This window comes from Lepidochelys olivacea (assembly GCF_965140295.1).
Source record: "Lepidochelys olivacea isolate rLepOli2 genome assembly, chromosome: 6".
NCBI lineage: Eukaryota > Metazoa > Chordata > Testudines > Cheloniidae > Lepidochelys > Lepidochelys olivacea.
Genome location: NC_140416.1, coordinates 109,226,200 through 109,243,216, shown reverse-complemented (window position 1 = coordinate 109,243,216; position 17,017 = coordinate 109,226,200). Strand labels below are relative to the sequence as shown.

The window sequence follows — 17,017 nt, the reverse complement described above, 5'->3', positions numbered from 1 at the left end:
ACATAAAACACATGTGCGGTCTGCTGTGAATTGCTTGAGACATTGTGGAAGAGTCTCCCTTTTGTTCTCAGAAATGTATCTTAAATTTTACTCTCCCTTTTTATCCCCCCCAGGTGCAAATGTTTCTATACTCCCCCCATCATCTCCGTCCCTGAGGTTATCGCAGATTAGAAGGCAAAAAAACCGCACTCGTGATGACATGTTTTCCGAGCTCATGCAGTCCTCCCGCACTGATAGGGCACAGCTTAATGCATGGAGGCAGTCAGTGGCAGAGGCCAGAAAAGCATTAAGTGAGCGCGAAGAGCAGAGGCAGGAGGCGATGCTGAGGCTAATGGGGGAGCAAACGGACATGATGAAGCATCTGTTGGAGCTGCAGGAAAGCCAGCAAGAGCGCGGACCCCCTGCTGCATCTATTGTATAACCGCCTGCCCTCCTCCCCAAGCTCCATATCCTCCTCACCCAGACGCCCAAGAATGTGGAGAGGAGGGGGGTGGTGGTGGTGGAAGGAAGGCTCCGGGCACCCAGCCACTCCACTCCAGAGGATGGCCCAAGCAACCGAAGGCCGTCATTCAAACAGTTTTGATTTGTAGTGTGGCTACAATAAGCAATGTGGCCTTGTCCTTCCACCCTCCCGCACCCCACCCCACCCAGGCTACCTTGTCAGTTATCTCACTTATTTTTTTAATTAATAAAGAAAGAATGCATGATTTCAAAACAATAGTTACTTTATTTCCTTTGCCAGCTGTGATTGAAGGGGGGAGGGTGGTTGGCTTACAGGGAATTAAAATCAACAAAGTGGGAGGGTTTGCAGCAAGGAGAAACACACACACAGCTGTCACACCGTAGCCTGGCCGGTCATGAAACTGGTTTTCAAAGCCTCTCTGATGCGCAGCACACCTAGCTGTGCTCTTCCAATCGCCCTGGTGTCTGGCTGCTCAAAATCAGCCGCTGAGCAATTTTGCCTTAACCTCTCACCCCGCCATAAACATCTCCCCCTTATTCTCACAGATATTATAGAGCACACAGCAAGCAGCAATAACAATGGGAACAATACCCACCTGCTGAAGTGAAGAAACAGATTGACAGAGCCAGAAGTTACCTACTACAGGACAGGCCTAACAAAGAAAATAACAGAACGCCACTAGCCATCACCTTCAGCCCTCAACTAAAACCTCTCCAACGCATCATCAAGGATCTACAGCCTATTCTGAAGGATGACCCATCACTCTCACAGATCTTGGGAGACAGGCCAGTCCTTGCTTACAGACAGCCCCCCAACCTGAAGCAAATACTCACCAGCAACCACACACCAGAACCACTAACCCAGGAACCTATCCTTGCAACAAAGCCCGTTGCCAATTGTGTCCACATATCTATTTAGAGGACACCATCATAGGGCCTAATCCCATCAGCCACACTATCAGAGGCTCGTTCACCTGCATGTCTACCAATGTGATATATGCCATCATGTGCCAGCAGTGCCCCTCTGCCATGTACATTGGCCAAACTGGACAGTCTCTATGTAAAAGAATAAATGGACACAAATCAGACGTCAAGAATTATAACATTCAAAAACCAGTCAGAGAACACTTCAATCTCTTTGGTCACTCAATAACAGACCTAAAAGTGGCAATTCTTCAACAAAAAAACTTCAAAAAACAGACTCCAATGAGAGACTGCTGAATTGGAATTAATTTGCAAACTGGATACAATTAACTTAGGCTTGAATAGAGACTGGGAGTGGATGGGTCATTACACAAAGTAAAACTATTTCCCCGTGTTTATTCCCCCCTCCCCTGTTCCTCAGACGTTCTTGTCAACTGCTGGAAATGGCCCACCTTGATTATCACTACAAAAGGTTCCCCCCCTCCCCCCCCGATACTGCTGGTAATAGCTCACCTTACCAGATCACTCTTGTTACAGTGTGTATGGTAACACCCATTGTTTCATATTCTCTGTGTATATAAATCTCCCCACTGTATTTTCCACTGAATGCATCCGATGAAGTGAGCTGTAGCTCACGAAAGCTTATGGTCAAATAAATTTCTTAGTCTCTAAAATGCCACAAGTACTCCTTTTCTTTTTAATGGGAATGTTGGTAGTGCTGAGGTCTAACCTAGTCAGCAAACACCCCAGCAAGCTTTTAAGCGTCCAAAGGCACATTCTACCACCATTCTGCACTTGCTCAGCCTGCAGCTGAACTGCTCCTTACTACTGTCCAGGCTGCCTGTGTACGGCTTCATGAGCCATGGGAGCAAGGGGTAGGCTGGGTCCCCAAGGATAACTATTGGCATTTCAACATCCCCAAATCTGGTCTGGGAAGTAATCCCTTCTTGCAACTGCTCGAACAGCCCGGAGTTCCTAAAGATGCGAGCGTCATGCACCTTTCCCGGACATCCCACGTTGATGTCGGTGAAACATCCCTTGTGATCCACCAGTGCTTCCAGCAACATTGAGAAGTACCCCTTGTGGTTTATGTACTGGTTGGCAAGGTGGTCCGGTGCCAAGATAGAGAGAACCCATATCCCTATCTCCCCACCACAGTTAGGGAACCCCACTGCAGCAAAGCCATCCAGTATGACCTGCACATTTCCCAGAGTCACTACCCTTGATAGCACAACGCCAGTGATTGCATTGGCTACTTGGTTCACAGCAGTCCCCATAATAGATTTGCCCACTCCAAATGGATTCTGAACTGACCAGTAGCAGTCAGGCATTGCAAGCTTCCACAGGGCTACTGCCACTCGCTTCTCAACCATCAGGGCAGCTCTCATCTTGGTATTCCTGCGCTTAGGGTGGGGGAAAGCAACTCACGAAGTTCAAGGAAAGTGGCCTTACGCATGCGAAAGTTTCGCAGCCACTGTGAATCATCCCATACCTGCAACACTATGTGGTCCCACCAGTCTGTGCTTGTTTGCCGGGCCCAGAATTGGCGTTCCACTGTATCAACCAGCCCCACTGCCACCATGATGTCCCAATTGCCACAGCCCGTGCTTTCAGGAACATCTGTGTCCATGTCCTCATCACAATCATCCTTGTACTAGCTCTCTTAGCTTAGTTCTGCACATACTCCAGGATAATGCGCGAGGTGTTTACAATGCTCACAAACAGCAGCGGTGAGCTGAGCAGGCTCCATGCTTGCTGTGGTATGGCGTCTGCATGGGTAACCCAGGGAAAAAGGCTCGAAACGATTGTCTGCCATTGCTTTCACGGAGGGAGGGGCGACTGATGACATGTACCCAAAACCACACTCGACAATGTTTCTGCCCCATCAGGGATTGGGAGCTTAACCCAGAATTCCAATGGGCAGCAGAGACTGCGGGAACTGTGGGATAGCTACTTACAGTGCACCGCTCCAGAAGTCGATGCTAGCCGCAGTATTGTGGACACACTCCGCCGACTTAATGCGCTTAGTGGGGACATACACAATCGATTGTATAAAATCGATTTCTAAAAATCAATTTCTATAAAATCGACCTAATTTCGTAGCGTAGACATAGTTTGCAACATGCAGCAATTACCAAGTATAGAGATTGACTGAGATTAAAGCTACCTGACAGAGATGGAAGTCTGAGAGAAAAGGCCACTTTCAACGGACAGGTATTTTAACCCTCTCAGGGCTATCTTGAGTCTTTCTTCTCTGCAAAGCTCAGACTGTGTATCCTGTATCTGACTTTTTGCAGGTTCTCTCATTGTGAAGTTACCCAATTCTGCGAGCAGTACTCTAAAAAGTACAGTTCAACCTCAGAGTTACAAACTGACCAGTCAAACACACACCTCATTGGAACCGCAAGTATGCAATCAAGCAGCAGACGACAAAAACAAGAAAAAAAAGAAAAGCAAATACAATACAGTGCTGTGTTAAATATAAACTACTAAAAATAACGGGAAAGCAGCATTTTTCTTCCGCATAGTAAAGTTTCAAAGCTGTATTAAGTCAATGTTCAGTTGTAAACTTTTGAAAGAACAACCACGTTTTGTTCAGTTACGAACCTTTCAGAGTTACGGACAACCTCCATTCCTGAGGTGTCTGTAACTCTGAGGTTCTACTGTAACCTTAACTCTAAAAGGTAGCTCTGGCTATAGTTAAAACATAAATTTTTTAAATTTAGATAGCAGCAGGAGATGGGGAAGAGAAAGGTTCACCCACTAAGTATCACAGATGAGACATCAGCCAGATTCCTAGATCCTTCAAAACCTGGGAATAGTGCATTTGTATCATTTTAATAGTAGGGCAAATATCTGGAGATACTGGCAGCAAGCTACTCTTCAAAAATAAAGTCAGTAGAAAAATAAGCTGTAGTAATACTTTTATATCACGACTGTGTTTTTTAATCTAAACCCATTTCCAAGACTCAATGGTACAAAATTAAAGATTCTAGTCATCTTATTTTTTTCCCCCCATAAAAGAAAAATAAAATCCTTTTACTTAAATTGCTTGAGATATAGTATTATGCAGAATTTATTCCATTTCATTTCAGACTGAAAGCATTTTATCTTTCCCTCCTTATTTCAGTCTTATGGGTATGACACAAGACATGAGGAAATTCAACACTAGCTGTTAATATAAACATTAAGCTAAATTCTACTCTGTTTCACTGATGTAAATGCAGAGCAATTTGCTGCAGTCTGTCAAGTTACTCTCTGTTTACAGCATTGTAACAAAGCAAAATTTGACCCATTCATTGCTATTACATCAGCAATATAAAATAAAGTAAAATAAAAGCCAAATGGTCGTTAATGCTCTAGTTGCATATAATACCAGCATCAGTAGGAAGCAGACTCAGAATGTAATTACTAGACTAGATTTCCTGGCTTGTTTCTGTTAATCACTGCAGGCTTGTTTCCTGTTAGGCCACAAAAGGTTAATCTAGAACTAATTATTTAGGATTGCTGGAATATAGTCTGATTTAAGATCGCACCAAAGTATGTTACATCATACCAGCCTCGCCCCTACTTGTCAATACTTGTAACATTTTTATTCAAATTGTCATTTCTGGTCACTTGCACTGTGCTTCTAAATAAATTCAGGTTTCAGAGTAGCAGCCCTGTTAGTCTGTATCCACAAAAAGAAAAGGAGTACTAGTGGCACCTTAGAGACTAACAAATTTATTTGAGCATAAGCTTTCGTGAGCTACAGCTCACTTCACGAAAGCTTATGCTCAAATAAATTTGTTAGTCTCTAAGGTGCCACCAGTACTCCTTTTTTAAATAAATTCACTTATTTCAAGGAGTAACCAAATGAATCCGGAGCAATGCTTTTTCTTTTATCAACAGTCAACCAACCCTTCAGGCACTGCAGGCCACAGGTATAGTAGTTAGTTATTAGAATGGTCAAAATGGAAAAAATTTGGGGAGAAAAGGTGGGGTTGTTGAAGATGTAGTGGAAACTGATGAGGAATGTAGGTCGTCTGTCCAGAGGATGAAAATATAATTGATGCACTTCAGGTATATAATTGATTTCATAGTGCATTTGTCCAGAAATTCTTCCTCAAGGTGGCCCAGGAATAGGCTGGCATATTGGGAAGCCATCTTAGTACTCATAGCTGTTCCCATGGTTTGGATAAAGTATAAAATTGTTACGGGTGAGGATGAAATAGATGCAGTGACACACTTATTGTGAGGGATGTTGATGTATAGGGAGGTGACATCCATGGTGGCAAGGATGGTCTTCTGAGGATGGTTGGTTAATGTTGAGGAGTTTGTGGAGGAAGTCGGTTGTGTCCTGGAGGAAGCTGGTCCCTTGTGTGATGAGTGGCATGAGGATGGTTTCTGAGAGTCCTGATATTCATTCAGTAAGAGTGCCATGGCCAGACACGATGGGTCTGTCTGGGTCCCTTGTTTGTGTATCTGAGAAAGCATGTAGAAGGTTCTTGGTGTGGGATCATGGGTGATGAGGTTGTAGAGTTTCTCCTGGAGTGGTCTGGGGAAGGATTTGAGGATATCCTTAAATTCCTGGGTGAACTGTCGTGTGGAATCTTCGAATTCTTCATAATAAGTGGAGTCAGAGCTGTTGGTTGACCTCATTGATATAGTCATCATGGCTGAGAACTACAATGACCCTCTTTGTCTGCTGATTTGATCTGTGACCCACTAACCCCCAGTTTATTGTTAACGGCCCACAACATCTTGAACAGTCTTTTAGAATGTGTGTTAACTACTTACTAAACAATCTATTCCACCTTGTATTTAGCTGTGACATTGAGAGTACCTTTCCCTGACCTGAGGAAGAGCTCAGAGACAAACTTTCCAGCTATACATTCACAAACAGAAGTTGGTTCAGTAAGAGATTTAAAAATTTTATTTACAGCTAATGTTAAAAAAATTATATAATACATAGTTTGGAAAAAGTGTGTCTGTACTTAGTGCTTAGATTATCCACAAATACAAAGTTAGTTTTTTAAAGTTATATGATACATAATCAGCAATAACTAAAATTTAAGTGAATAGATTTAACAATACAGTTTTGGTATTAGAATCTGAATACCTGGGTACATCATTCGTGAAAAGTTGAACCGAGATTTGGTTGTGGAAAGCAAAATATATCAGCGAGTGGAGACTGTCCCTCACTAATTGAGAATTAGGTTGGTTGTCCATTTAGAAAATACAGTCCATGAGGAAAGTATTTGTTATTTTCCTGACTGCGCTTCTCATCGGCACTCTAGCTCACTCCTCCTTGTCGATGGCCAGTGATGTGTTCTATGTAGATGTCCCTTGGCCACCCAATGGCATCAGACACCATGAGTTGCCGCATCAGTCGAGCATAGCGTTGACTGATTCCGCATTCTCTCAGCACTCACTCATTACTGAGGTCCCATGCTCCTAAGGCTCCGACAATCAGTACGTGTGTCTGGACCTGGTAACTCTTAGCTCTCAAGGTTTCGGCCAGAGGGGCATATTTCTCTACCTTTCGAGCTCAGGCATCGTGGAAGGCCGGGGTCCTGTTCTCGAAGGGCACTGTGATGTCCACCATGATGATCTTCTTCCGGTCCTTGTTGGTGATGACGATGTTCGGTCACAGTTGGCTGTCGGTTCCGGGGATGGCGGAGTTTACAGCAACCTTCCCCATGGGTGGCGGGATGGCTCTGGCCAGGCGATCTTGGATGGCGTTGTGTCACAGGTGCCAAGCTCTGGAATGGGGCTTGCAGCTACATAGGACGTGGGGTAGTGTCTCGTTGGCGTAGCAACACTTTCTGCATCGCTTGTCCCGATTCCCATGGCAGACGGCTCCGTTCAGTGGGATGCAGTTGAGCCAGTCCCTAAGGATGAACCTCCTGTCGACAAATCAGGTGAAGCTGCCCCCAGGGAGAAAGTCGTTGCTGGCGTCCCACTTGCACGTCACCTCAAACGCCTTGCCCTGGTCCGGCTTTTGTTTCAGGTTTTCCACGTATTGGCAGTGGATGGCATCCTTCAAGGTCCTCTCCAGCATGGTTCTAGCTCTTGGAGTGATGATAGCGTGATCTGTATTCTTCACCTGTGGTACCAGTACTCCTAGCTCCTGGTGTTCCTTGCACCACATCCAGTGGCAGCAGATACGCTTCTCCAGTCATCGTAGCATTGCAGGCACGAGTCCAGAGCGAAGCAAAGTCTCCCCTGTCTCTTCCAAATTCACCTTATAGCGAGCCACTCGGGTAGTGGTGACATCTTGGCTGGAGGGGGTTCTGGCAATTTGCTTCTTGACAGCACCTGCAGAGCACTCTCTGCGATGTTCCTCACCATGGTGTCCGGGCACATCAAAGGGCGGAAGTGATCACGGCAACATCGCACAGATCACCCATTCGAGAGACGTTGGTGCCGCCCTGCCTGTGCAAGATATACACCAGTTAATTGCTGGCCCTCTGGGGGAGAAACATCCACTTCTTCACCAGCTGCCGGACGGTGCTGTCTGCCTTGTTCAGAGGTACCTTCGCCATGGCAGATCCTCTCAGGACGAATGAGATATGGGGGATCAGGAAGGTGTTCAAGGCGTTGATCTTCTGCCATGGCGCCAGTAGGGAGGAGTCGATCCTGGCCACATCTCATAGGATCTCTGCGATAGTATCCTCAGATGTCTGCTGGACGTAGAAACTTGTTGTTGGTATGCTTGCCTGTCCTCGAGGAAGATCATGGGTTCACTCTGGACCTGAAAAGATGTCACCTGGACTGAATCCGTTCTACTGCCATTGATATGCAGGGATGCAAACTTCCTGCCATTGAAGTGGAATCCCATCCAGTTGGCAGCCTTGCTGGTGATGTCTAGCATTTGTGGGTTGTTTGCAATCAGGACCAGATTGTCTGCGTAGGCCAGGATATTCACTCTGTTGTCATATAGATTGAAACCACCTAGACCGCTGGAGATCGCTCGAATGAGCGGCTCTATGGCTAAGTTGAAAACGATGGAGCTCAGGGGGCAGCCTTGCTTCACGCCACTACGGATAGGAATTTTGGGTGTCTCTCCTTCCGTGCAGCACATGGTGGTGGTGCAGCCTTCACACAGTTCCCGGACCAGTTGGAGAGAGTTTTCAGGCATACGTTTGAACTCTCGCAGCGTGGCAAAAATGTGCTGATGGGGCATCAATCCAAAAGCATTAGCCAGGTCAAACCATGCTATGGCACATTGCCTCTGTGCCCTCCTGGCCATGTGGATGCCTCACCCACCTTGTCTCTCTAATATCCTGGGACCAACACGTCTACAACAACTCTGCAATTCCAGCCCTAAGACTACCATTGTACAAACTAGAATCCGGACTTGTGGGGTTCAGAGTTTCTGCAGAATCAAGGGCTTGTGCAATAGTGCCTTATGCATCTGGAAATACCAGTTTCCAGTATTCAGGGGTTAAATATATACACATCACATTCCCTGACCCACAAATCTGAAACAGAATGACAGATGAAATTTTAGTTGCGTGTGAAAAAAAGCCGTGCCTAAAAGGCTGCCAATTATTATGCAAGACTGGGAATGGGAAACCTTAACCAAAAATACAGCATAACAACATTGTGCACTCCTTTTATGCATCTGCTCTTGAGAGTCAAGGGACAAGCAGGTTTACAAAATGATTCAATGGAGGCAGACAGAATAAATCCCTCAAAAAGAAAGGCAGCTATATACATTAATAAAAATTATATATTTCCCCTACAGTACAGGAAAGTAATCAAATGGCAGGAAATTATTATGTAGCCCTAATAATGCTGCCTGCAGTAAAAAAAAAATATTAAAGCATCATATAATATATTTAATCAATATGATAATGAACATTTAGTATAAAATACAACAACTCCCCTTTTGCATCGCAAGCAACAGCCTAGCATTTATAATGTTTACAGCACACTTTATAAGCTAAACACAACACACCACTAATCCATTCAGAGGGTTAAAATCATCTGTATGAAAAGCAGTGGAACATAGTGCACAGATCACCACTGGTATCAAACCACCCATTGTACATTCCATTGCAGCTGACCTTTGTGTGCTGTTTCAGTACTGCATATAGCACATACATCGTGTAAGAAAGGCCAAATATGTGGATTATGTGGCCTGGTGAACGCTCCCATTTTATCCCACGTATTACCCGTTTAACCCATACCATTTTGTTTTCTTTTTCAACCTGTATAAGTTCTACCAATGCTCAAGTTATTTTAGAAGAAGAATGTAGGATTTATATCTGAGGTTTGTCAGATAAGCTGTTCTGTAGACAACTCCCCCCACACCTAATACTGAACCTAATACTGAACCCCACAATTAGGTGAGTATTAACACACCTAATACTATGTAAACAAACTGAACTATTTCATCTGAAACTGGCACATTCCCAAGGACCCCCCCCAAAAAAAACCTAATTCACCCCCCAAAGGGAAAAAAAGTATAAAATTATTTATTTTAACTCAATAACCTTGTTACACACGCTTCTGCACATGGTCCCCGCCACATAAGTGTCTTTTCAGTACAGAAAAACAGAACATTTGCTAACATTCATAAACGAAGTAGAATTATTCAAGCTGTAGGCCAGGAAGGCTCTAGCAGCAACAGAACAATTCTATATCTATCTATATAAAGTTTAAAACAAAGTCTGTTGCTAGTTAAAGCGTTGTTGAGAACTGCTGGGTTAACTAAGGGATTCAAGGCCCCCTGGGGGACCACGAGCAGGTTTCAGAGGGTCCACCAGACAGGGCCGGCATTAGATTCACTGGGGCTCAGGGCAAAAAGCCAAAGTCCAGCCGCCCCAAGCCCTGCCATCCGGGCCTGAAGGTGAAGCCTGAGCAGCTTAGCTTTGCGGGGCACCCTGTCATGTGGGGCTCTGGGCAATTGCCCTGCTTGCTACCCCCTAATGCCGGCCCTGCCTTTTGTATGCAGAAAAACAGCTGTTGTGGCACAGGTGGGCTGTGGAGTTTTTATAGCATGTTAGAGGGGCCTCAGAAAGAAAAAGGTTGAGAACCCCTGAGTTAATATACTAAAATCCCTTATTAAAAACTATTACCTGATTCACACACTATGGATCCTGGCTTCAATTCCAGCATCATGGTGATTAAAGAGATGTCAGTTGAATAAAGAATTTGTGTTCTGTGGGGAAGATTCATAGTCCACAACTCTGGGGTTGGATGAAGAATAAACACCCAGCCTCCTTTACTGCAGGTCACCTTTGAGCCGTACCTTTTGCCTATGAGATCACTGGAATGTCTAATGACCCCATACTTAGTCTGAGTTTTACTGCCATGTTGGACTTTCACAGGAAACATTGATTCATGGCCCAAGAACACAATAGCTGTGTCTCCATCTTTTATCGTATCTCCGTAGTCAACAAAACTCATTGTGATAATCTTCTAGTCGGCTGGATATTTTCACCTAAAGGAAAAGAAACATACAAGAAAGTTTTATACCTTTAGACTATGATGGAGTTTTATATGTAATTATGAATGATAAAAGCAAGAATATGTCATAGAATATCAGGGTGGGAAGGGACCTCAGGAGGTCATCTAGTCCAACCCCCTGCTCAAAGCAGGGCCAAGCCCCAATTTTTGCCCCAGATCCCTAAATGGCCCCTTCAAGGATTGAACTCACAACCCTGGGTTTAGCAGGCCGATGCTCAAACCACGGAGCTATGGGATAGCTTATTATGGGATAGCTCATTATGGGATAGCTCAGTGGTTTGAGCATTGGCCTGCTAAACCCAGGGTTGTGAGTTCAAGCCTTGAGGGGGCCATTTAGGGATCTGGGGCAAAAATTGGGGCTTGGCCCTGCTTTGAGCAGGGGGTTGGACTAGATGACCTCCTGAGGTCCTTCCCACCCTGATATTCTATGAGTCATGTTCTATATCTAAAGCTTGAAGAAACTATACACAAAATGGCTACTAAATTTAACTTCGATCTGGAAACATTTAGAAATGTAACAAAAGACACTGGACCAAATCCTTGCCCACAAAAAGCTCTCATTGACTTCAACGTGACCAACATTTGTCCCTTTGTACACTGAACGCATTTATAATTTTAAACAAGTTTAAGCAAACAAATTCTTTCTTCAGCTTGTTCCACATTGTTACAGAGCGAGCTACAAGGAAATATGAACTGTAGCTGTCTATTAAACCCCACTGCACAAGTTCTCGAGCATGCCTGCTAGGCAGTGACTTTTGTTCTCTCTCTTTGGTGATTTATGACTTAAGACAACAAACATTTTATCCAGAGTAAGAGCCACCCCTAGAACTGGGCAAGCTTAGCTTTTGACACCATGGATAGAAGTTAATGGGAAAATTTCTACTCAGTTGGTTTCAAATTCTGGTTCACGAAAGCTTCAGCATAACCAAAGGATGGCCCATGTTCGATTTTAAAAAAAGAGGAGTGAGGGATTCCCCTGGCATGAAGGTTTCAGGTCAGGTCATCCAAGAGCCTTAATGTGATCCCTTTAAACAATTAACCATTTACAAATATGTATCTTTAAACAGTCTTCCATGAACTTAAAAGCCAGAGCAGAAGAGTAAAGCTTTGTGGGGCTGTTAACTTTCAGCTATCAAATATCAATTAATTGTGGATTTTAGCTGATGTGGTAACTTGGATATACTTTTTACCCAAGATATCAGGTTATTTACTGTTGGGTTTTGGTTTCCCTGCAACGATAGAAGTAGTTAACTCTCAAGTTGCTGTGCATATACCGTAGTTGCAGTTTTTCTCCCATTGTATTTATTGAGTGACTAGCTACTTAACTGTATAAAGCTAGAATAACCTGAGCTATGAAATGGAAAAAATATTTTATATTCCTGTAAACCAAAAATAGTTCCAGCCTTCAAGAAGTTCTTTCCCAAACAGACTTTGTATCTCCAGCTGCAGACTGGGGAAAAGTAGCTGTTTAAACATTACTGAAGGGTTAAATTGTGCAATATAAAATAGAGACTCCCCCTTATAAAAACAGAAATCTGGTGCACAAACCAGGAGCAACAAAGAGAAGTAAGGCATAACATTTATGGTGCCTTGCATAGTCCCTCATCTGGGTTTGAAACACAGCATTCTTTTACAAACACTCCTATAAAATATGCGGGCCACGAGATCCAATATTTGGCTATCAGCTATAGCGTTTATTATAATCATCCTCCTTGGCCTGTAAGCAAAGGAAATCTTTGACTCCTGAACAGAGCCCTAGAGGAAGAACTGCTTTATCTACTTACTTTTTATAAACACAAAAACTCAGCTGCTAGAATCTAGAGGCAAATTAGCTAAGAGCAGTTTTGAAAACCTAATGGCTGCTTTAAGGCCACTTTAGAGTTAGTTAACTTGATTCTCTATTTACTAGCCTTAGAATTAGACGCTCAAATAAAGGAGGCGGGGAGGGGAGGCAGGAAGATGCTGTAGGGATTAGAAAGCAGCAGCATTAAGCTGCGAAGGGTCCAGCTCGCGACGACACCGCAGTGACATGCTTCAAGGCAGCTCGGGTCAAGCTAACATTGGCCACTCAAGCGGGGAGACTCGAGGGTGGGGCGAGCAGGGGGACAGATGACCCAGAGCTGGCCTCACAGTCTCCCAGCCCCTTCCTTCCCCCCATGGCCCAGGCTCCTTCCCTGCCGCAGGGTGCCCGCCCCTCTCCAGGTGCCAGAGTCCCCCAGCCTAGGCCAGTGGGTAACACAACACCCACCTCCCCCAGCCGCAGCCGCCCCACCCGGTGCCTTTACCTGCCTGGGCTTCCCGCTCCGGGCGGGGACATTAAAGGAGCCACCGGCCCCGGCTCGGCTCACACACGTGGTGCTCAAACCCCCGCTTCCTCCTTCCGCCCTGGTCGCAGGCTGCTGACGCTCCGCTTCCCTCCCTCCCCATGAGCCCTCTGCGCCGGAGCGAGCTGGCACCTGCCGGCCCAGCAACCCCGCCGGGCGCAGAGTCAGTGCGGGGAGCCCGGCCCCCTGCCACCTCCCCGGCAGCGCTGCGATTCCGGACCCCGCTCCCGGCACGTGGGGACCCGGGGACTGGGGAGAGCCCCGCCCCAGGGAGCAGCCCGAGTGCCCCCCCCCCAGCTCCTGGCCGGGACGGGGGAGACTCCCCCATTCTGGATTCCCTGTAAGGCGCATTTTTAAAGCTCTCCTATCAGCAGGAGGTTTCTGCGGTGGGCTTGTCTCGGGGAGGATCAGTCCTCAGCAGGGCTTAAATTGTGGGCGGGCTGAGCCCCGGCACTTCTAGGCTTAGCAGTTCATAGCCCCCCCCCCCCCACCGGGTTTGCCATGTAAGTTCTTAAAGTAAAAGAAAATTGCTTGAGCCCTGGTTCCTCTTTCATTACCAATTAAGCCCTGGTCCTGGGAGTCTCACTCACATCAGAGCCTGAGCTGTCATTGCAGGGGTCTGTCCCTTACGCACCCCGCCCCCTAAACCAAGAGCCACAGGGATGAACTCACCGGAGTTGGCTGTGTGTTCAGATCTAATCTGCCCACTCTTGCTCAACTGGAGGAAGAGGGAACGGGCTCATTCTGGATCCCTTGAAAGGGCGTATTTAATAGTATCTCCCTGTGCTGATGAAGGACTTTGCATTGTGTTTCAATGAGACTTTAGAGGACATTGAATGAAAGAACACTGAAGTAGTCTGGGTCCAAAATGTAGTGGCTGTATTAAAAGAACAGATTTTACTAAACTTATTAGTAATATCATTTTTTCCTGAAATAAAAAAAAAATCAACAGGCTTTTGCAACATTTTGCTAGTGCATGAAAGTGAATTTGCCTAGTTTGTTTTCATTCTGGTAGGCCCATGAAATGCAACAGGATTCTGATCCCACACTGAGCTCTGTGCAGGCAGCTTCCTGCACCCACACAGAGCCTCAGTGACTTATTCTTTCAATATTAATAATGATACTTACCTCCTTTGTAAATTGCTTTTCTATGGAGCCCATTATAAAGATTGTTGTTATTACCAATAATCTGAGCTGGTAATAATAACTTAAAGACTTTTTAAAAAATATACGATTTTTGTCTTGGTGGTGTTTTTTAAGAGTAAGGATGCACCGGCACAATCTTAAACTTTATGGATGAAATCCTCAGCCCACTGAAGTCATTCGAGTTTTGCTATTGACTTCAATGGGATCAAGATTTCATGCTAACTATTGAGGAAAATAGGCAGAATTCAGAAATAAGTTCTCTAGAATACATTGCTATTATACAAAGGATCTAATTCTGGGAAAGAGCTGATGACAACTAGCCATTACATAGGCTATAGGGAAAAAAGACATTAATTCAGGAGAAATAGAATCAATGTTCTAAAGACCAAGAGTGATAAACTCTCACCATCACCTAAATTGCATGTTAAAGGTTTAAATAGTGTGTAGACCAGTGGTCTCCAAACTGTGGGGCACGCCCCACAGGGGAGCATGGAGGAATATTTGGGGAGGGCACAGCGGGACCCAGGCCGGTCCCCATTGGGGCAGGGAGGGAGTGCCACCTAGCCTCGCTCTGTCCCCGTTCCGCTCCCGCCCTGCCTTCAGCTGCAGCTCTGGCCACAGCCTTGTCTCCCGGCCCCAATCACAGCACACAGGCCCCAGCCATGACCCCACTCCCAGCCCTGGCTCCTGACCCCAGCCACATTCTGGACCCGGCCCATGGCTCTGGTCCTGCTCCCAGCCATGCCTCCTGACTGTGCTTCTTCTGGGGGCATGGACAGGTTTCATTATGGATAAAGAGGGGGGGTGATGGAAAAAGTTTGAAGATCACTGGTGTAGACCTATACATGGGCCTGTGGCAATGGGAAATTTCTCTGTAGAGAGGAAAGAGTAGAAGAATACTTCATTTTCTGTTTGCAAAGGAGCCCCAGAGACCTTGAATGGGAAGGGTACACACAAATAGAAAGCACTTGAGCCATCTTGGGGTATGTCTACACTACAAAATTAGGTTGATTTTATACATGTCGATTTTTAGAAATCGATTTTATACAATCGATTGTGTATGTCCCCACTAAGCGCATTAAGTCGGCGGAGTGTGTCCACAATACTGTGGCTAGCATCGACTTCTGGAGCGGTGCACTGTGAGTAGCTATCCCACAGTTCCCGCAATCTCCACTGCCCATTGGAATTCTGGGTTAAGCTCCCAATGCCTGATGGAGCAAAAACATTGTTGAGGGTGGTTTAGGGTACATGTCATCAGTCGCCCCTCCCTCCGTGAAAGCAATGGCAGACAATCATTTTGCGCCTTTTTCCCTGGGTTACCCATGCAGATGCCATACCATGGCAAGCATGGAGCCCGCTCAGCTCACCGCTGCTGTTGTGAGCATTGTAAACACCTCGTGCATTATCCTGGAGTATGTGCAGAACTGGGCTAAGAGAGCTAGCACAAGGATGATTGTGATGAGGACATGGACACAGATGTTCCTGAAAGCATGGGCTGTGGCAATTGGGACATCATGGTGGCAGTGGGGCTGGTTGATACAGTGGAACGTCGATTCTGGGCCCAGCAAACAAGCACAGACTGGTGGGACCACATAGTGTTGCAGGTATGGGATGATTCACAGTGGCTGCAAAACTTTCGCATGTGTAAGACCACTTTCCTTGAACTTTGTGACTTGCTTTCCCCCACCCTCAAGCGCAGGAATACCAAGATGAGAGCTGCCCTGACAGCTGAGAAGCGAGCGGCTATAGCCCTGTGGAAGCTTGCAAAGCCTGACTGTTACCTGTCAGTTCGGAATCAATTTGGAGTGAGCAAGTCTACTGTGGGGACTGCTGTGATCCAAGTAGCAAATGCAATCACTGACGTTGTGCTATCAAGGGTAGTGATTCTGGGAAATGTGCAGGTCATACTGGATGGCTTTGCTGCAATGGGGTTCCCTAACTGTGATGGGGAGACAGATGGAACACATATCCCTGTCTTGGCACCGGACCACCTTGCCAACCAGTATATAAACCGCAAGGGGTACTTCTCAATGGTGCTGGAAGCACTGGTGGATCACAAGGGATGTTTCACTGACATCAGCGTGGGATGTCCGGGAAAGGTGCATGACGCTCGCATCTTTAGGAACTCCTGGCTGTTTGAGCAGTTGCAAGAAGGGACTTACTTCCCAGACCAGAAAATTACCATTGGGGATGTTGAAATGCCAATAGTAATTCTTGGGGACCCATCCTACCCCTTGCTCCCATGGTTCATGAAGTCGTACACAGGAAGCCTGGACAGTAGTAAGGAGCAGTTCAACTGCAGGCTGAGCAAGTGCAGAATGGTGGTAGAATGTGCCTTTGGATGTTTAAAGGCCGCTGGCGCTGTTTGCTGACTAGATTAGACCTCAGCGCAACCAACATTCCCATTGATATTGCTGCTTGCTGTGTGCTCCATAATATCTGTGAGAGTAAGGGGGAGACGTTTTTTGGCGGGTGGGAAGTTGTGGCAAATCGCCTGGTGGCCGATTTTGAGCAGCCAGACACCAGGGCGATTAGAAGAGCACAGCTTGGTGTGCTGCGCATCAGGGAGGCTTTGAAAACCAGTTTCATGACCGGCCAGGCTACGGTGTGACAGCTGTGTGTGTTTCTTCTTGCTTCAAATCCTCCCCCTTTGTTGATTTTAATTCCCTGTTAGCCAACCACCCTCCCCACTTCGATCACAG

At 45.9% G+C, this 17,017-nt stretch overlaps 1 protein-coding gene across 4 annotated transcripts in view; it reads right to left on the bottom strand.

Annotated features, from left to right (window-relative positions):
- The window catches only part of TRMT61A (tRNA methyltransferase 61A), a 36,229-nt gene extending 22,323 nt beyond the window's left edge, over nucleotides 1–13,906 (bottom strand). Inside the window, exons 1-2 of one of the 4 annotated variants that reach the window (XM_084632451.1) lie at nucleotides 13,842–13,906; nucleotides 10,455–10,819 (exon numbers count right to left, since the gene is read on the bottom strand). In XM_084632451.1, the coding sequence (XP_084488577.1) occupies nucleotides 10,455–10,785 (331 nt within the window). In that variant the 5' untranslated portion in view covers nucleotides 10,786–10,819; nucleotides 13,842–13,906. Of the gene's footprint in view, nucleotides 1–10,454; nucleotides 10,820–13,130; nucleotides 13,275–13,726; nucleotides 13,759–13,841 lie in introns of those variants that run through there. The other 3 variants (XM_084632452.1, XM_084632450.1, XM_084632449.1) reach the window with 3 other exon arrangements.
- Between the last annotated feature and the right edge of the window lie 3,111 nt (nucleotides 13,907–17,017).